The 20,327-nt window shown below is 46.2% G+C and overlaps 1 protein-coding gene across 1 annotated transcript in view; it reads left to right on the plus strand.

Moving 5' to 3' along the window:
- The window catches only part of kpnb1 (karyopherin (importin) beta 1), a 41,226-nt gene that overhangs the window by 8,496 nt on the left and 12,403 nt on the right, over positions 1-20,327 (plus strand). The window contains exons 6-15 of the mRNA XM_083649135.1: positions 1,288-1,374; positions 1,767-1,856; positions 3,100-3,210; positions 4,408-4,509; positions 6,970-7,194; positions 9,171-9,362; positions 11,263-11,393; positions 16,164-16,311; positions 18,340-18,411; positions 19,985-20,129. Of these exons, the coding sequence (XP_083505261.1) occupies positions 1,288-1,374; positions 1,767-1,856; positions 3,100-3,210; positions 4,408-4,509; positions 6,970-7,194; positions 9,171-9,362; positions 11,263-11,393; positions 16,164-16,311; positions 18,340-18,411; positions 19,985-20,129 (1,303 nt within the window). The remainder of the gene's footprint in view (positions 1-1,287; positions 1,375-1,766; positions 1,857-3,099; positions 3,211-4,407; positions 4,510-6,969; positions 7,195-9,170; positions 9,363-11,262; positions 11,394-16,163; positions 16,312-18,339; positions 18,412-19,984; positions 20,130-20,327) is intronic.

Raw genomic sequence — 20,327 nt, forward strand, 5'->3', positions numbered from 1 at the left:
TCCGCTCTCTCTCTTCTGTTCTTCTTCTCTTCTCTTTTATCCTGCTCCGCTCTCTCTCCTGTTCTTCTTCTCTTCTCTTTTATCCTGCTCCGCTCTCTCTCCTGTTCTTCTTCTCTTCTATCTTATCCTGCTCCGCTCTCTCTCCTGTTCTTCTTCTCTTCTCTTTTACCCTGCTCCGCTCTCTCTCCTGTTCTTCTTCTCTTCTCTTTTACCCTGCTCCGCTCTCTCTCCTGTTCTTCTTCTCTTTTACCCTGCTCCGCTCTCTCTCCTGTTCTTCTTCTCTTCTCTTTTATCCTGCTCCGCTCTCTCTTCTGTTCTTCTTCTCTTCTCTTTTATCCTGCTCCGCTCTCTCTCCTGTTCTTCTTCTCTTCTCTTTTATCCTGCTCCGCTCTCTCTCCTGTTCTTCTTCTCTTCTCTTTTACCCTGCTCCGCTCTCTCTCCTGTTCTTCTTCTCTTCTCTTTTATCCTGCTCCGCTCTCTCTTCTGTTCTTCTTCTCTTCTCTTTTATCCTGCTCCGCTCTCTCTCCTGTTCTTCTTCTCTTCTCTTTTATCCTGCTCCGCTCTCTCTCCTGTTCTTCTTCTCTTCTCTTTTATCCTGCTCCGCTCTCTCTCCTGTTCTTCTTCTCTTCTCTTTTATCCTGTCTGGAAAGAAGGGACAGGAAGGAAGTGGAGTTCACCTTGTTTAACTTCATCTCTCCTTTCTGTTCAGGCAGCTGAGACCAGAACTGACTTATTACAAAAAGCCATATTCCGTAAAGATAAATAATGAGCTGAAGTAGTCCGTGTTGTAGTCCTTGACTCTGACTCAAGTCGGTCCTGGACTCATTTTCAGGACTCCTGGCTTGACTTTGGACTTGAGCACTGATGACTCGGACCCTATCATTTATGCATTCGGACTCGTGAGTTGGAGACTGGGACTCGGACTTGTTAATTGTTTTGTTTGTTTTTGTAATCGGCCCTAATAATTTGTCATTGATATGTATGTTAATATCGTGTTATTATTCAGTTTCATGCAGGGCAGGCACATGTGCTCCACCTACATGTGGATTCACGCTCGTGCTCAGTAACAGACAGTTAGTGCTGAGATGCCAGAGTGGAGCACTGGAGCCCATCTTAGAACTCCACACTTCGTGTCTGTGACTCAAGTAACGGGGACTTGATTCTGATTCCTCTTTGGTGACTTGGATTTGGACTCGTACTCCAGAACTTTTTTTTTTAGTAGTTTTGTGTGTCTGTGTGTGTGTGTTTGTATGTATGTATGTGTGTGTGTGTGTGTGTGTGTTGCAGACCGAGAGGCACTTCATCATGCAGGTGGTGTGTGAGGCAACCCAGTGTCCCGACACCAGAGTGAGTAGCGTCGACGCTCTGCAGAAAGCAAGTACTGCGTTTACCTTTTGGAACCAATGTCAATGCAATGATTTGAATACAGGAGAGATACGCCTAGAGGACGTTCTTTAATTACCGGGACTGAAGGCCCAGTAATAATCCTGACGGTAAAGAACAACCTCTAGGGTATTACTGCATTTATACAACAGTTACCAATATGTGGAACAAGAATTTACTATTGCAACTACTTAAAAGTTTGATAACGCACAGCTAGCATCCTCTAAAGTTTATATGCACACTTTTGAATTGCAGACAAGATTGCCTGGCTAAAAATTTCCTTTTGTATAATTTACATTGTTGACATCCTGTGAAAGCTTTCTTCCAGTTCTATTCCTTTCCCATGCCGTGTTCCGTTCTGACTGTGGTCTGTTGGGCTGTAGGTGCGGGTGGCGGCGCTACAGAACCTGGTGAAGATCATGTCGCTGTATTATCAGTACATGGAGACCTATATGGGCCCTGCTCTGTTCGCGGTAAGGCACACGGCTCGCATCTATCTGTGTTTTCCTAGCATGTAGAACCCCGAGGGAACCTCAAAGTCCTACATATTCACATTCACAAAGTATATAAGGAAAATGTCATCGAGCAGAGGTTTTCAAAGTCTGATACTGCTGGCCTCCCCTCGGCCTTCGGACAAGCCTGGAAGCCCACAACACAGTTTACTTGTTTAGTTTTGATTCATTCCTAGATGCCCACAGGATCATGATTATGTTATTTGATCCCATAGACACTCAATAATTGAGCCAAGATAGCCTGATATTGCTGTTTGACTTCAGACTACATAAATAATATATATAGATATAAATATAAATAAAAAGGTCTGCTGAAGGGATTAATTTGTTTCTGACTGTGATTCAAACATTTCAGCTATTCTATCTCATCTCCTTTTGTAATCACTAAAGTAATATTTATTCACTTCTATTCACTGAGCCTCCCCTGAAACTGTTTGGAGCCCCCCTGGGGAGGCCTGCCTCCCACTTTGAAAACCTCTGTCATAGAAGGATTTGTCCATGTATTGTTTGCAGTTGGGCCTGAAGATTAATTACTTTCTGAAGGAATAATAACCCAAATAACTAATTTACTCATTGCAGAAGTCTCGCTTGACAGTTTCAGCTTTTCAAACTATGGCCATTAGGGACGTCCAAATTAATCGTTTAATCGATGCATCACGATGCCGACGTGTGACTGTGAATCGAATTGACAGATGAATCGTTGAAATGTATGTTGACATTCAGATTTTAAAGCACTTTCTAAGTAAAAAAGGGACTTGATATTTATCTGAGTACTTGTATTAATTGATGTATAAAGTAGCCATGTGCAGTAATAATATAGAAAATCCAGACTGTGATACTTGGAGCTGCGATACTTTGAGCTGTATCGAGATGCATCGTCCAATCGAATCGTAGACAGATGAATCGTAATTGAATCGTGAGGCCAGTGAAGATTCACAGCCCTAATGGCCATGGGCATTTAAATCGTCTGTTCAACAAAACTCTGAATATTTGAACCTAGATCCTTACAAATATTCGCCCCAAAAATTGCTCTTTGACTTCTTATAGAGATGAATTTTATTAAATGTTTCTCATCTGGTCTCCTTTTATCCTTTATCCTCTCCCTTCGTCCACTTCATCCCTCCATTCCTTTGTCCTTTTTCTGCCTTTTCTCTCCTGCTCCCTCCCTCTCTCTCCTCTCTCCTGTCGTCCTCTGTGACTCCAGATCACTATAGAAGCCATGAAGAGTGACATCGACGAGGTGGCGTTACAGGGAATCGAGTTTTGGTCCAACGTCTGTGACGAGGAGATGGACCTGGCCATTGAAGCCTCTGAGGTGCGCGTCTCTCTGCAATTTGTGAAAGTGTGCCGAGAGCGTGTTTGGAAAATGAGCTTCACTCTGAACACACTTGGGCCCAATCCCAATTCCTATCTTAACCCTCAATCTTAACCCTCAGTCTCAAAAATGCGCACTCCCGCGAAGTGCTAGTGCTGTCCCGATTCTCACTGTGTTAAATTAAGGGTCGAGTTTGAGGGCTTTACGGCCCTCAGTTTTAAGATTTTCCAGGACCACCCTTGGCGGTGAGTGCGATCCCAGAATCCCTTGCGTGTCATCAGCTAGATCCATTCAGATGGAAGATGGCGGCGAAGGAGGAAAAAAGGAGCCCTACAAAGTTAAGTATTTCCTTGTTAATAGCGATGTAAAAATTACGATAACCATTGTATTAGCTTAGTTTAATGTCATTTTATGGATTTCCGTTTTGGAATCCTAACAACAATTGTTGTTGCTAACGAGTGGGGGCTAGAATGACCGTGCTTTCCGACGTGAGGGCTGGCTTGACTGCAGTGTTTAACTGCAGTCAAGCCAGCCCTCACGTCGGAAAGCACGGTCATTCTAGCCCCCACTTGTTTTGTGGTGCGTAGCATTACACGTAGGCTGTATCTTGATAAAAACAACTCAACGACATTACCACCGAGAATTATGGCATTTCGTAACAACGTTAACAATGTTATAATATAATAATAATAATATGGCTTGACCAGCACGGCTACTGACTATCGATAGTTAGCAACAACAAATGTGTTAGGCTCCAAAACGGAAATCCATAAAATGACATTTAAACTAAGATAATACATTGGTTATCGTAATTTCTACATCTATATTATCAAGGAAATATTTGTAGGGATGCTTTTTTCCTCTCCTTTTGAATTGACAGACTGGACGGAGCTTTGGCATATTGCTGCCCCCCACAGTCTGAAGACGTATCTGCCTTTAAGGGCTGTCCCATTTTAAAGTCGCAAGATAGCCCTTAACACTTAGTTTTGAGGGCTACTAAGATTGAGGGTTGAGCTTGAGGGTTAAGAAAATAATTGGGATTGGGCCTTGGTCTCTCCACCAGCCTTCACTGGAAGTGCTGAGCACCCTGTTTTCCCCTTCATTAAGTGTGATTTAATTATCAGCATGATTGTTTAAAAAAAACACCCCTGTGATTGTGCATGTGGTCTGTCCCTTTCTGCCCTCGTCCAATGGCAGGCTTCGGAACAGGGACGCCCCCCGGAGCATACCAGTAAATTCTATGCCAAAGGGGCCTTGCAGTACCTGGTTCCTATCCTCACACAGACCCTCACCAAACAGGTAGGACAGTGTGACCATGTGCTCTGACTCTACTTCATCTTTTCTTCTTCTCTGCTTTTTCTCGTTTTTCCCGTCTCTTTTCGGTTCTCTCTTCAGTTGAATATATTTCACGTGGTTTTCTCTATTAAACCAGTACTGTATTAACTGTATTTTACAGACGGGGTTTTCATTATTCACCTGTTCTTGTCTTAAGTTAAATAGTCAAGCTTATGTTTGTATTAAACTGCATGGTAATATGAAGTATAATAATCCCTCATCTGTTTCACATCTCATTTTGTGATAATTGAATCAACATTTGCAGATGGCTGTAACTCATTTCAACATGATTATTTTTGATAGAGGATAAACTATAATATTGACTTATTGCCTCACCCTACTGTAAAGTGTTCTCCAAATAAAATACTAAAGGGGCAGTGTGCACTGTGCACCATTTAAGGCTCAGTCCAGTGCACTGACCCGGGTTCCATTAAGGCTTGGGGTCATTTGCGGCCTCTCTCTCCCCCATAGCTCCCCATCTCTCTCTTACTGTCTGTCAAATAAAGCATGAAGTGCCAAAAAGTCTATTTGCTCAGAGTCTAACCTGCTGCTTGTCTCCTCTCCTCCGTCTCTGCTGCTTGTCTCCTCTCCTCCCTCTCTGCTGCTTGTCTCCTCTCCTCCCTCTCTGCTGCTTGTCTCCTCTCCTCCCTCTCTGCTGCTTGTCTCCTCTCCTCCGTCTCTGCTGCTTGTCTCCTCTCCTCTGTCTCTGCTGCTTGTCTCCTCTCCTCCCTCTCTGCTGCTTGTCTCCTCTCCTCCCTCTCTGCTGCTTGTCTCCTCTCCTCCCTCTCTGCTGCTTGTCTCCTCTCCTCCCTCTCTGCTGCTTGTCTCCTCTCCTCTCTCTCTGCTGCTTGTCTCCTCTCCTCTGTCTCTGCTGCTTGTCTCCTCTCCTCCCTCTCTGCTGCTTGTCTCCTCTCCTCCCTCTCTGCTGCTTGTCTCCTCTCCTCCCTCTCTGCTGCTTGTCTCCTCTCCTCTCTCCCTGCTGCTTGTCTCCTCTCCTCTGTCTCCGCTGCTTGTCTCCTCTCCTCCCTCTCTGCTGCTTGTCTCCTCTCCTCTCTCTCTGCTGCTTGTCTCCTCTCCTCCCTCTCTGCTGCTTGTCTCCTCTCCTCCCTCTCTGCTGCTTGTCTCCTCTCCTCCCTCTAACCTGCTGCTTGTCTCCTCTCCTCCCTCTCTGCTGCTTGTCTCCTCTCCTCCCTCTCTGCTGCTTGTCTCCTCTCCTCCCTCTCTGCTGCTTGTCTCCTCTCCTCTCTCTCTGCTGCTTGTCTCCTCTCCTCCGTCTCTGCTGCTTGTCTCCTCTCCTCCCTCTCTGCTGCTTGTCTCCTCTCCTCCCTCTCGGCTGCTTGTCTCCTCTCCTCCCTCTCTGCTGCTTGTCTCCTCTCCTCCCTCTCTGCTGCTTGTCTCCTCTCCTCCGTCTCTGCTGCTTGTCTCCTCTCCTCTGTCTCTGCTGCTTGTCTCCTCTCCTCCCTCTCTGCTGCTTGTCTCCTCTCCTCCCTCTCTGCTGCTTGTCTCCTCTCCTCCCTCTCTTCTGCTTGTCTCCTCTCCTCCCTCTCTGCTGCTTGTCTCCTCTCTTCCCTCTCTGCTGCTTGTCTCCTCTCCTCTCTCTCTGCTGCTTGTCTCCTCTCCTCCCTCTCTGCTGCTTGTCTCCTCTCCTCTCTCTCTGCTGCTTGTCTCCTCTCCTCCCTCTCTGCTGCTTGTCTCCTCTCCTCCCTCTCTGCTGCTTGTCTCCTCTCCTCCCTCTCTGCTGCTTGTCTCCTCTCCTCCCTCTCTGCTGCTTGTCTCCTCTCCTCCCTCTCTGCTGCTTGTCTCCTCTCCTCTCTCTCTGCTGCTTGTCTCCTCTCCTCCGTCTCTGCTGCTTGTCTCCTCTCCTCCCTCTCTGCTGCTTGTCTCCTCTCCTCCCTCTCTGCTGCTTGTCTCCTCTCCTCTCTCTCTGCTGCTTGTCTCCTCTCCTCTCTCTCTGCTGCTTGTCTCCTCTCCTCCCTCTCTGCTGCTTGTCTCCTCTCCTCCCTCTCTGCTGCTTGTCTCCTCTCCTCCCTCTCTCCTCTCCTCCCTCTCTGCTGCTTGTCTCCTCTCCTCCCTCTCTGCTGCTTGTCTCCTCTCCTCCCTCTCTCCTCTCCTCCCTCTCTGCTGCTTGTCTCCTCTCCTCCCTCTCTGCTGCTTGTCTCTTCTCCTCCCTCTCTGTCTCTGCTGCTTGTCTCCTCTCCTCCCTCTCTGCTGCTTGTCTCCTCCCTCTCTGCTGCTTGTCTCCTCTCCTCCGTCTCTGCTGCTTGTCTCCTCTCCTCCCTCTCTGCTGCTTGTCTCCTCTCCTCTCTGCTGCTTGTCTCCTCTCCTCCCTCTCTCTCCTCTCTGCTGCTTGTCTCCTCTCCTCCCTCTCTCTCCTCTCTGCTGCTTGTCTCCTCTCTCTCCCTCTCTCCTCCCTCTCTCTCGCAGGACGAGAATGACGATGACGATGACTGGAACCCGTGCAAGGCGGCCGGCGTGTGTTTGATGCTGCTGGCCACCTGCTGTGAGGACGACGTGGTCCCACACGTCCTGCCCTTCATCAAAGAGCACATCAAGCACCCCGACTGGCGCTACCGGGACGCCTCCGTCATGGCCTTCGGCTCCATCCTGGAGGGGCCCGAACTCAACCAGCTCAAACCCCTCGTCATACAGGTGAGTCAAACGAACCATCTCAAACCCCTCGTCATACAGGTGAGTCAAACCAGCTCAAACCCCTCGTCATACAGGTGAGTCAAACCAGCTCAAACCCCTCGTCATACAGGTGAGTCAAACCAGCTCAAATTCCTCGTCATACAGGTGAGTCAAACCAGCTCAAACCCCTCGTCATACAGGTGAGTCAAACCAGCTCAAACCCCTCGTCATACAGGTGAGTCAAACCAGCTCAAACCCCTCGTCATACAGGTGAGTCAAACCAGCTCAAACCCCTCGTCATACAGGTGAGTCAAACGAACCAGCTCAAACCCCTCGTCATACAGGTGAGTCAAACGAACCAGCTCAAACCCCTCGTCATACAGGTGAGTCAAACGAACCAGCTCAAACCCCTCGTCATACAGGTGAGTCAAACGGAATGTTTAACATTGAAAAGCCCCCTCCAGTCAACTTTCCCTACCTGCATAACCGTTGGGTGTTCTATGAAAACGTTCTAATATTATATTTGTTCAGGCTGGGTATCGTTAAACAATTTCAATACCTTTTCTCCCCTGGCTCTTGCATAATTGACCTCTCTACATAATCACACCCAGGTGTTGAAGTAAGCCGTGCAGGTTTGCGCAGGTCGGACCCTACTCCCGCTCTGGCACTGTGCATGTGTGCGTGTTTCACCGGCTTTGAGCCGCTTTCTTTCTGTACTCTAGCTTCCTTGTAGAGCCAGGGGGAGGGGCCTAGTAGAGCCAGGGGGAGGGGCCTAGTCGACATCTCGTGCGCACGGCACAGACAGACGGACACGTGTCACTTTTGGAAGCGGCTGCACTGGCATCTTTAGTCGTGTGCTCTCTGCTGTAGCAGTAGTGCACTCCTCACCACTGTGCTGTGGCAGTAGTGCACTCCTCACCACTGTGCTGTGGCAGTAGTGCACTCCTCACCACTGTGCTGTGGCAGTAGTGCACTCCTCACCACTGTGCTGTGGCAGTAGTGCACTCCTCACCACTGTGCTGTGGCAGTAGTGCACTCCTCACCACTGTGCTGTGGCAGTAGTGCACTCCTCACCACTGTGCTGTAGCAGTAGTGCACTCCTCACCGCTGTGCTGTAGTAGTAGTGCACTCCTCACCACTGTGCTGTAGCAGTAGTGCACTCCTCACCACTGTGCTGTAGTAGTAGTGCACTCCTCACCACTGTGCTGTAGCAGTAGTGCACTCCTCACCACTGTGCTGTAGTAGTAGTGCACTCCTCACCGCTGTGCTGTAGCAGTAGTGCACTCCTCACCACTGTGCTGTAGCAGTAGTGCACTCCTCACCGCTGTGCTGTAGTAGTAGTGCACTCCTCACCACTGTGCTGTAGTAGTAGTGCACTCCTCACCACTGTGCTGTAGCAGTAGTGCACTCCTCACCACTGTGCTGTAGCAGTAGTGCACTCCTCACCACTGTGCTGTAGCAGTAGTGCACTCCTCACCACTGTGCTGTAGTAGTAGTGCACTCCTCACCACTGTGCTGTAGCAGTAGTGCACTCCTCACCACTGTGCTGTAGTAGTAGTGCACTCCTCACCACTGTGCTGTAGCAGTAGTGCACTCCTCACCACTGTGCTGTAGCAGTAGTGCACTCCTCACCACTGTGCTGTAGCAGTAGTGCACTCCTCACCACTGTGCTGTAGCAGTAGTGCACTCCTCACCACTGTGCTGTAGTAGTAGTGCACTCCTCACCACTGTGCTGTAGCAGTAGTGCACTCCTCACCACTGTGCTGTAGTAGTAGTGCACTCCTCACCACTGTGCTGTAGTAGTAGTGCACTCCTCACCACTGTGCTGTAGCAGTAGTGCACTCCTCACCACTGTGCTGTAGCAGTAGTGCACTCCTCACCACTGTGCTGTAGTAGTAGTGCACTCCTCACCACTGGTTGCTTGTATCATTGGTGATCTATGAATTGAAGCTTAATCTGTTCTTGACCTCAGCTAAATGTCTGACCTCCCTCCCCAGGCTATGCCCACCCTGATAGAGTTAATGAAGGACCCCAGTGTGGTGGTGAGGGACACCACAGCCTGGACCGTGGGGAGGATCTGTGAGCTGCTGCCAGAGGCGGCCATCAATGAGGTTTACCTGGCTCCACTGCTGCAGTGTCTGATAGAGGGGCTGGGGGCAGAGCCCAGGGTGGCCTCCAACGTCTGCTGGGTAAGATCAATGATTATTTTCAGGTTTTGAATGATTTGGGATTCATGTAGAGTCTGGAATAATAAAAGGTTGTATCTTCACATTGTTATACATAGCTGGAGACCCACTGAGCGATTGTAGATGTACACTAATAATCCGATTGGCTGGGAATAATCAGGTTATGGCGATAATGAGATCATTACTTCCTCACTTCTAAATATGAAAAGTCACACCAGGAGCACCTGGTGCACCATGGACACAATCACCCTTAAGATGTGTGTCTGGTCTGTGATGATAAATCATGCACCACGCTGAATATGTGATGCATAACCCTACCACATTATCTGAGACCTCAAACACAAATACAGGATATAAGGAATAAATAATAATAATAAGGAATACAGGAATAAAGGATGGAAATTATTCTGTAAGTTCTCTGAATAATTATGGAATTAATTTAGTGAGCCATGGGGGGGGAAGGGGAGTGGTGTGTTGGTGGTGGATGTTGCATGTTCCCGGTCCTTCAGATAGAAGCCCAGAGCTGCATCAGAACAAACAGAAGTTATGGAAGTCATGTCTCTCCTCTCTGTCTCTCATGGAAGTCATGTCTCTCCTCTCTGTCTCTCTCATGGAAGTCATGTCTCTCCTCTTTGTCTCTCTCATGGAAGTCATGTCTCTCCTCTCTGTCTCTCTCATGGAAGTCATGTCTCTCCTCTCTGTGTCTCATGGAAGGCATGTCTCTCCTCTGTCTCTCTCATGAAAGTCATGTCTCTCCTCTGTCTCTCTCATGGAAGTCATGTCTCCTCTCTGTCTCTCTCATGGAAGGCATGTCTCTCCTCTCTGTCTCTCTCATTGAAGTCATGTCTCTCCTCTCTGTCTCTCTCATGGAAGTCATGTCTCCTGTCTCTCTCATGGAAGTCATGTCTCTCCTCTGTCTCATGGAAGTCATGTCTCTCCTCTCTGTCTCTCTCATGGAAGTCATGTCTCTCCTCTGTCTCTCTCATGGAAGTCATGTCTCTCCTCTGTCTCTCTCATGGAAGTCATGTCTCTCTCCTCTGTCTCTCTCATGGAAGTCATGTCTCTCCTCTGTCTCTCTCATGGAAGTCATGTCTCCTCTCTGTCTCTCTGATGGAAGTCATGTCTCCTGTCTCTCTCATGGAAGTCATGTCTCCTCTCTGTCTCATGGAAGTCATGTCTCTCCTCTCTGTCTCATGGAAGTCATGTCTCTCCTCTCTGTCTCTCTCATGGAAGTCATGTCTCTGTCTCTCTCATGGAAGTCATGTCTCTCCTCTCTGTCTCTCTCATGGAATCTCTGTCTCTCTCATGGAAATCATGTCTCTCCTCTCTGTCTCTCTCATGGAAGTCATGTCTCTCCTCTCTGTCTCTCATTGAAGTCATGTCTCTCCTCTGTCTCTCTCATGGAAGTCATGTCTCTCTCATTGAAGTCATGTCTCTCCTCTCTTGTCTCTCATGGAAGTCATGTCTCTCCTCTCTTGTCTCTCTCATGGAAGTCATGTCTCTCTCTTGTCTCTCATGGAAGTCATGTCTCTCCTCTGTCTCTCTCATGGAAGTCATGTCTCTCCTCTGTCTCTCTCATGGAAGTCATGTCTCTCCTCCGTCTCTCTCATGGAAGTCATGTCTCTCCTCTCTGTCTCTCTCATGGAAGTCATGTCTCTCCTCTCTTGTCTCTCTCATGGAAGTCATGTCTCTCCTCTGTCTTTTTCATGGAAGTCATGTCTCTCCTCTGTCTCTCTCATGGAAGTCATGTCTCTCCTCTTTGTCTCTCTCATGGAAGTCATGTCTCTCCTCTGTCTCTCTCATGGAAGTCATGTCTCTCCTATGTCTCTCTCATGGAAGTCATGTCTCTCCTATGTCTCTCTCATGGAAGTCATGTCTCTCCTCTCTGTCTCTCTCCTCCCAGGCGTTCTCCAGCCTGGCGGAGGCTGCCTACGAGGCGACAGACGCAGCAGAGGACCAGGAGGAGCCCAGCACCTACTGCCTCTCCTCCTCCTTCGAAATCATCGTCCAGAAACTCCTGGAGACCACAGACAGGTGGATGAGAAAACGCACTCTGTCACACACACGCTTTAAGATGCGTACGCACTAGGGCTGTGAATCTTCACTGGCCTCACGATTCGATTCGATTACGATTCATCTGTGTTCGATTCGATTAAACGATGCATCACGATGCATCTTAAATCGATGCATCACTTTTTCCGCAATACATGATTTATTTTTTCTCACTTTCTTTTTTCTCACTGTGTGGCTACTTTTAAAATAAAAGTGCATTTGGAATTGCATTGTATTATGATCCATAATTAAAATATACAACTGCATGTACTTACATTCTATTTTATTTGATTATAATTATTATTATTATTATTATTTTTTATAATCGATTTTTGATATTTGTTAATCGATGCAGAATTGTGCACGTCCGCATCGCGATGCATCTTATAATCGATTATTTTTGACACCCCTAGTGCTAATATTCAAAACATTCAGTATTATAATGGTATCAAATCATGGTATTTGGCTTTTCCAGAACTTGTGCTGTCGACAAAATGGAACACAATTGGTACTTTCTGTTACTACTTCAAAAATCAATGGCTCAAAACAAACAAAGACTAAAAGTATTGGTACTGGTTCTGTATTGTGACAAGACGTCTGTATATCTCTGTATCATACACACTCTCACTCACAGTGGTGTGTGAGGCTGTTTCCTGTTGAAGGGAGGGACTTCCTGTGTGAGGCTGTTTCCTGTTGAAGGGAGGGACTTCTTGTGTGAGGCTGTTTCCTGTTGAAGGGAGGGACTTCCTGTGTGAGGCTGTTTCCTGTTGAAGGGAGGGACTTCTTGTGTGAGGCTGTTTCCTGTTGAAGGGAGGGACTTCTTGTGTGAGGCTGTTTCCTGTTGAAGGGAGGGACTTCCTGTGTGAGGCTGTTTCCTGTTGAAGGGAGGGACTTCTTGTGTGAGGCTGTTTCCTGTTGAAGGGAGGGACTTCTTGTGTGAGGCTGTTTCCTGTTGAAGGGAGGGACTTCTTGTGTGAGGCTGTTTCCTGTTGAAGGGAGGGACTTCCTGTGTGAGGCTGTTTCCTGTTGAAGGGAGGGACTTCTTGTGTGAGGCTGTTTCCTGTTGAAGGGAGGGACTTCTTGTGTGAGGCTGTTTCCTGTTGAAGGGAGGAACTTCCTGTGTGAGGCTGTTTCCTGTTGAAGGGAGGAACTTCCTGTGTGAGGCTGTTTCCTGTTGAAGGGAGGGACTTCTTGTGTGAGGCTGTTTCCTGTTGAAGGGAGGAACTTCCTGTGTGAGGCTGTTTCCTGTTGAAGGGAGGAACTTCCTGTGTGAGGCTGTTTCCTGTTGAAGGGAGGGACTTCTTGTGTGAGGCTGTTTCCTGTTGAAGGGAGGAACTTCCTGTGTGAGGCTGTTTCCTGTTGAAGGGAGGGACTTCTTGTGTGAGGCTGTTTCCTGTTGAAGGGAGGGACTTCTTGTGTGAGGCTGTTTCCTGTTGAAGGGAGGAACTTCCTGTGTGAGGCTGTTTCCTGTTGAAGGGAGGGTCTTCTTGTGTGAGGCTGTTTCCTGTTAAAGGGAGGGACTTCCTGTGTGAGGCTGTTTCCTGTTAAAGGGAGGGACTTCTTGTGTGAGGCTGTTTCCTGTTAAAGGGAGGGACTTCCTGTGTGAGGCTGTTTCCTGTTGAAGGGAGGGTCTTCTTGTGTGAGGCTGTTTCCTGTTAAAGGGAGGGACTTCCTGTGTGAGGCTGTTTCCTGTTGAAGGGAGGGACTTCTTGTGTGAGGCTGTTTCCTGTTGAAGGGAGGGACTTCCTGTGTGAGGCTGTTTCCTGTTGAAGGGAGGAACTTCTTGTGTGAGGCTGTTTCCTGTTGAAGGGAGGGACTTCTTGTGTGAGGCTGTTTCCTGTTGAAGGGAGGGACTTCTTGTGTGAGGCTGTTTCCTGTTGAAGGGAGGGACTTCCTGTGTGAGGCTGTTTCCTGTTGAAGGGAGGGACTTCATGGTTATAGTGTGTAACGAGGAACCTTGTTTGACAAGGTGCAGCAATATTTTATTTTCTTCGATATTTTATTTTCAATTTTTTTTATAGAATGCACAGTGAAACCACCTCGGAGGCAAGATGTAACGTACTTGGCTGCAGCCGCATATAAACAACACACAACCACACAACTCACCTCCTCTCTCTGGGAAATTGGTCATGATGTTCTTTGTGATTTTCATGAAGTCATACATCAAGGACAGGCTGATACACGTTCATTCATTTCAATCGATCGAAAACCAAAACAAGGAAGTAAAGCGCGTGCCGTCTATATAGCCAATCAGACTTGCGCAATACTATGACATAGTCAGCGACACTAGACATTTCCCTAGGTAGCAGACACTGCTCGCCGACACTTGAAAGTGTCGAGTCAAGTCCTCATTTCTGTCGGCGAACGTTTCAAAAGTGTCTGCAGACAAAGCATAAATTGGGCTTTACTTACTTCCTCACTTCTAAATATGAAAACTCACACCAGGAGCACCTGGTGCACCATGGACACAATCACCCTTAAGATGTGTGTCTGGTCTGTGATGATAAATCATGCACCACGCTGAATATGTGATGCATAACCCTACCACATTATCTGAGACCTCAAACACAAATACACTTGATACGTTTTAGGATTATTCGCCTCAACTTGTCTCTGCTTAAGAGTTCCTACACTCAAAGTGCTTGGCAGAAACTCAAAGAAAGAAAAGGATGTAAATTATTCGACGGCCTGAACACTGCTGTTTTATTTTCAATTTTTTTATAGAACAGTACCCAAACAAGACAAAACAAACCAGCTCAGACACAGGAAAATAAAAAAGTGCAGCAATGTTTGACTCGCTAGGCAACAGAGGAAAATATTAAAATCACCAGCTGCTGTTGGAACGTTGTAAAGGAGTCTATTTTCATTCTGAATCGCAATGATTTCTTTGCCAAATTGAATGAGTACACGTGGTTAATCTGGTTATACAATCACTTTGAATGAGTACACGTGGTTAATCTGGTTATACAAACACTTACCACTCCACACATCATGTCAAGGTGCAGTGTCAAATGGGCTCTGTATATAATTCTATATATAGTCAGAAGAACCTTGAGAAGGGTGGTTGAATGCTTGAACATGCAGGAAGCTATTGCTTTGTACCAGATTACATCTATTGCTGTTGGGGCTTGATGTCATTAGATTTTTTTCTTTCTTCTCTGTCTTAATTCTAATCAAATAAATTGTTGCACTATGACTTGGTTAAATGAAGACACATGTAGCTATGCAGTAGAGAGTAGAGTTATATTGTGTAACATTTGCACATTCCTTTTTGATTTTCCAAATGGAATTGTTGCTCAGATTATTTCTGTAAAATGATCAAAATTCTGCTAGTCTAGTAGAAGAAACTTCTACACTGAGGCCATGTCCACACGGAGACGACTTTAGGTGTATCCGCTAAAGTTTTTTGTCATATAGCCGTTTCGTCCAGATGGAACCGCGTTCTGGGACTATACGTTCTGGCCGTATACGCTAATTTTTCAAAACGGGTCCCAGAGTGATTAAATCTGAAGACGCCACCCTTGCATTTCCGTGTTTACAACCCATACGCATCTTTCCTGAAACGATGACGCCATAGCCCCACCTCTCTCCACCAGCAACAATAACAATCATGGCAGTAACGTTCGTGCTACAGCAGTGGGGATCTTGCAGCAAAATATAATGCTCCTCTATTACCACCGTCAGCAACAAGTGGACACGGAGAACAGCGTGTAGCCTACAACATCCTCAGGGCTCCACACAGCTGACTCTACCCATCCACCCCTCCCCTCCCTTCATCGGATATTTCCCAGAAGGCTTAGCGGCGGCTACATTTTTACAATAACACAAACAAAATCAGGCTTAACGTGTTAGATAGAAATTATATTTATTTTTAATACAACATGCAATTCTGGAATATTTTAATATTGGACAAAATGAAATGAAGTGAAATCTAAACCCTGAGTGTAACCAACATACTCTCTTGCCCTATATATAGCCCTCGTAAATACAACGTGAATAGGGAAGTGAGAGGTTTGAGGAACACGCGGTTGCACTGTGATGTCTGTGATATCCGCTCGTGTCCACTTCAACAAGACTTTAGCTTACTTGACGCGACTTTTTCCAATAAAAACACATTTATGCCATGAGTTTATATAATGTATATTTATGTTGCATCATTTAGCCTGTGCTGTGATGTGCAGGAGCGGCCAATACGCTGGGATGTGTTTGCAACATGTCTAAAGATCATGGAAGTGGATGATATCAGGAATGTCACCGATAGTTAACGTTCTATATTGTAGGCTACAGGGAGACCATCAGCCCTGCTGAACAGCTCTGCATTTGCCTGTATACTGTAGGTTTCATCATTTTATTCATCGACATGGCAAACCTCCCCGCAAAGCCAAGGGTTTAAGCTGCTGCTACAGTGAGATACACATTATAGACTGTGCGCCCCTAGAGGTTGTATGCCATTATTGACGAGATTGTCTTATTCTCTGTTATTCTACAGCGGTTTCAGTGGTTTCATGTGGATACACACATTTCTTGAAACGTTTCCATGTTTATGGAAAACTTTTCTGAAACGAAAAAAAAAAAGATAGCTTCCGTCTCCGTGTGGACATGGCCTGAGTTTAACATTTTGAAATGCTTTGATGAATGTTTTTCAAATCACAATAATTGCTGTCATGGGACCTATTTGGGCATCGAGAGGCGACGCCTCTGTATTTGTTTGATCTGTAATTGTTGTAATATTCCGCGTCTCGTGTTGTCCAGGCCCGACGGCCACCAGAATAACCTGCGCTCAGCCGCCTACGAGGCTCTGATGGAGATTGTCAAGAACAGCGCCAAGGACTGCTACCCTGCTGTCCAGAAAACCACCCTGGTCATCATGGAGCGACTGCAGCAGGTCTTACAGATGGAGGTGAGAGAGAGGATGGAAGCATAGAGGCATGGAGTCAAAGGAACATTCCGCTGATTTTCAACCAGCTTTGTATCATTACAAAATCAGTATTAGTATATCAGTTTTACACGCATTAATTTAGTTATTAAGAGTTGATTTGAGTCAGGTTGTGGACCAGTGATTTAATTTGTGCATGAATGACATCACTGGTCCACAACAAGATGTGTCTGGTCTGTGATGATAAACATGCACCACGCTGAACATGTGATGTATAACCCTACCACATTATCTGAGACCTTCACTCAAATACACTTTTTATATATATTTTTATATGACAGTTTTAACATTATTCACCTCAACTCGAATTTGCTAGTAAAACTAGTCATTGTGATGTCAGTGTCTGCCAAAATACTTTGGCTCAACATTTTAGATGTAGTGGTGCAGCAGTTGAGTTGTAGTTTATTCTGGGGTTTATATTGGCATTCTGAATTAATTGAATTGAAAGTCTTTTGCTGTCAGCCATGAAACACGTTAACTCATTCACCGCCAATGACGTGTTATCAGAAATAGCCCTCCCCGCCAATGACGTGTTTGACGTGTTTTTGTTTTTATGAGTGCAGCGCATAGTTGAAACACTTACCCAGCCTGTGACATAGTTTCGGGTCCCTAACCTCAAAGTCAAGCCGACAGCAGGTTATCAAACACATACCGCAGCTGTTGTTTGAAATTAGGAAGAAGGTGGAAAGGAGGAGAAACGCGCTTCCTTGTTGCAGAGGAGAAACGCCATTGAAATGCCCCCTCGCCGCGCTGCAGAGCTGATCGACTTGCTGCAGAGCAGCGGACATCGAAACCGCGGTAGTCAAACCCGTGACCAACATGATCGATCCTGGTCCCTGGACCCCGTTCCTATGTGCCAGCCTTGCTGCAGGGCGAACCTGGATTGCCTAGTCAAACCCGTGACGAACATGATCGATCCGGTTCCAGCAGCGCCTGGTCCCAAAGCCAAGCCGCGGACCCGTTCCTGTCGCAGCATTCGTCCCAGCGAGAGGAGGGAAACGAGCAGCAGAGGAGGCAAAACGCTGATGGGGAAGGAGGGGGAAGGAGGTGCGATCTAGCAGCAGCTGTGGAGAGAACTCTCTCTCTCTGTGTGTGTGTGTCTGTGTCTGTGTCTGTGTGTGTGTCTGTCTGTCTGTGTGTCTGTCTGTACACTCACTCACACTGAGCAAACTGTATTGTTGAATGTAAAAAAAGCACTTCATATATATATATATATATTTTTTTTTTTGTCATTTGTGTCATAATGAATAATATTTACATGTCTGATGTCAATACAGTTCAAAATAAAAGAATTGAGAGCGAGTTCTGCCTGATATTGTGTGCTGTGTACATAAATGCCATTTTCTGCAATTTCTTTTCTCAGAGAGACCTTTTGGGAGAAAACAGGGTGTATATAAATGGCTATAAGTAGAGTACAGAACATGCTAAAAGCTCACTTTTTTTTTCTCCTGGTGAACCCAGAGACGTACATCTTCATTTTGAGGTATTGCAAATCACTCTGGTGCTAATAGATAATTTACTGTGGGTCTTGAAAGATGACCAACAATTATGAAAATCTTTGGCCTGTGCTAAATATTGGCAGTCCTAAACTGGCGGTGAATGAGTTAAGGGACACCACTGAAACACGTTAAGGGACACCACTGGAAAAAAAGTGCTGATTTAGTTTGCACATAACTTCACACATGTGAACACTGTAAACTGTTTTGCAGGCATTCATTTAGTTTTGACAGTTATTGAGAGTTGAGTTGTGGACCAGTCATGTCATTTGTACATGAATGACATCACTAAATGAATGCCTGCAAAACAGCTTACAGTTTTCAGATATGTGTGAGAGATTATATGCAAAATAAATGATAGTTTTTCGGTGGAGAGCTCTCTCCAAAATTAGCAGAATTTCATACAGAAGCGATCCGGTTCTCCACCCAGTCGACATCTGCTGCTATTGATCGTTGTATTTCCTGTTTAATGATGTCATTTCCTGTCTGTCCTCAGTCTCACATCCAGAGCACCTCAGACAGAATCCAGTTCAACGACCTGCAGTCGCTACTGTGTGCCACTCTACAGGTGAGAACACACACTGTACTGTATCTGCCTGTACTGTTCAGGCTGTGTGCCTGTTCACCAACATCCTGGTAACTGTTCCAAGAAGGTCCGGAAACAAAATGGACAATGCTTAGATGGGAGGAGTTGTTTAATTATGTTGTCTCTTACCCCAAATGTACCACAGCTTAACCTAACTGCAGACATAGTGACCCAGCACCCTCAAACACTAACCTTTAAATGTCCCCTTGTTCCTTATAAGGACCCAAATCTCCAAAACTCACATCAACAACACTTCAACACATTGTGCATCGACACAGTCACTCTAAGATGTGTGTCTGGTCTGTGATGATAAATCATGCACCACGCTGAACATGTGATGTATAACCCTACCACATTATCTGAGACCTTCACTCAAATACACTTTATATATCACACACTTAAGCTGATTATCCTCAGTTTGTTTAGGGTTGCTGTCAGTTCCCACTCTCCTGGCAAACTTGGGAAAAGTCAGGGAATTTTAAAATGGTGTTTAATTTCCACGCCAACTTATGGAAAATGCTAAAATGGAGAAAATGTCTATAAACATGAAATTGTATTTTTAAACTTGTTAATTTGGCATTTAGTGAGCCCAGTATCTCAAATTTCCCCCCAGCATTGAAATCGCGCTCTAGATTAAGCTAATGTGGCTAACATTGTAAACCTGCTACTGCGACATCAGCTCATTATTATATTCCCAACTGACTGTCTACTTTAGAGAAGCAAGTGCAACATACAGCACATTTAAAATGGCTTCCGTCAACACATCATGTGGGCTACGTTCCAAACATGTAGTTGTTTGTATTGTAGTTCACCAACACACTTTTAAGTGCTTGACAATATTAAATCTTATACTTTGAAAAGTTCACCAATGGAAAAAGTGCAAGTTTTGAACACCAGCTTAGTTTATCACCTTCCCCAAAATGTAACTAAAACACATTTTCTTGGGTGGCTGTTCATTCAATGTCAAAAATATTTCAGCTTTTAACAGAAGTGCATGAATAAGAGTAGTCGCTTGGCAACAGCAGCCATTACCAGCAACTCCCACACACATCTGTTGAGTGCTGTAAAAATAAAGCGTTTGGAATAGCGGCTAACTAACCTGTTCAAAGTGTTGGGACCCAGCCGCTAGCTAACCTGTTCAAAGTGGTTGGACCCACCGGCTAGCTAACCCGTTGCACTGCTCATCCTGCAGGAACCTGCTAGCTAACCTGTTGCACTGCTCATCCTGCAGAACGTGCCCTGCAAGGTGCAGCAATAAGCGTTAGGTCTGGACCCAGCAGCTAGCTAACCTGTTGCACTGCTCACCCTGCAGAACGTGCCCTGCAAGGTGCAGCAATAAGTGTTAGGTCTGGACCCAGCAGCTAGCTAACCTGTTGCACTGCTCACCCTGCAGAACGTGCCCTGCAAGGTGCAGCAATAAGTGTTAGGTCTGGACCCAGCAGCTAGCTAACCTGTTGCACTGCTCACCCTGCAGAACGTGCCCTGCAAGGTGCAGCAATAAGCGTTAGGTCTGGACCCAGCAGCTAGCTAACCCGTTGCACTGCTCATCCTGCAGAACGTGCTTCGCAAGGTGCAGCATCAGGACGCCCTGCAGATCTCTGACGTGGTCATGGCCTCGCTGCTCCGCATGTTCCAGAGCACCGCCGGCTCCGGAGGCGTGCAGGAGGACGCACTCATGGCCGTCTCCACACTGGTGGAAGGTACACACACACACATACATACACTTTATATATCACACACTTAAGCTGATTCTCCTCGGGTACCCACACTCCTGGCAAACTTGGGAAAAGTCAGGGAACTTTAAAATGATGTTTTCCACGCCAATGCTAAAAAGGAGAAAATGTCTATAAACATGAAATTGTATTTTTAAATTTGTTAATTTGGCATTTAGTGAGTCC

The sequence above is a fragment of the Poromitra crassiceps genome, assembly GCF_964638095.1.
Source record: "Poromitra crassiceps genome assembly, chromosome: 13".
Lineage (NCBI taxonomy): Eukaryota > Metazoa > Chordata > Actinopteri > Beryciformes > Melamphaidae > Poromitra > Poromitra crassiceps.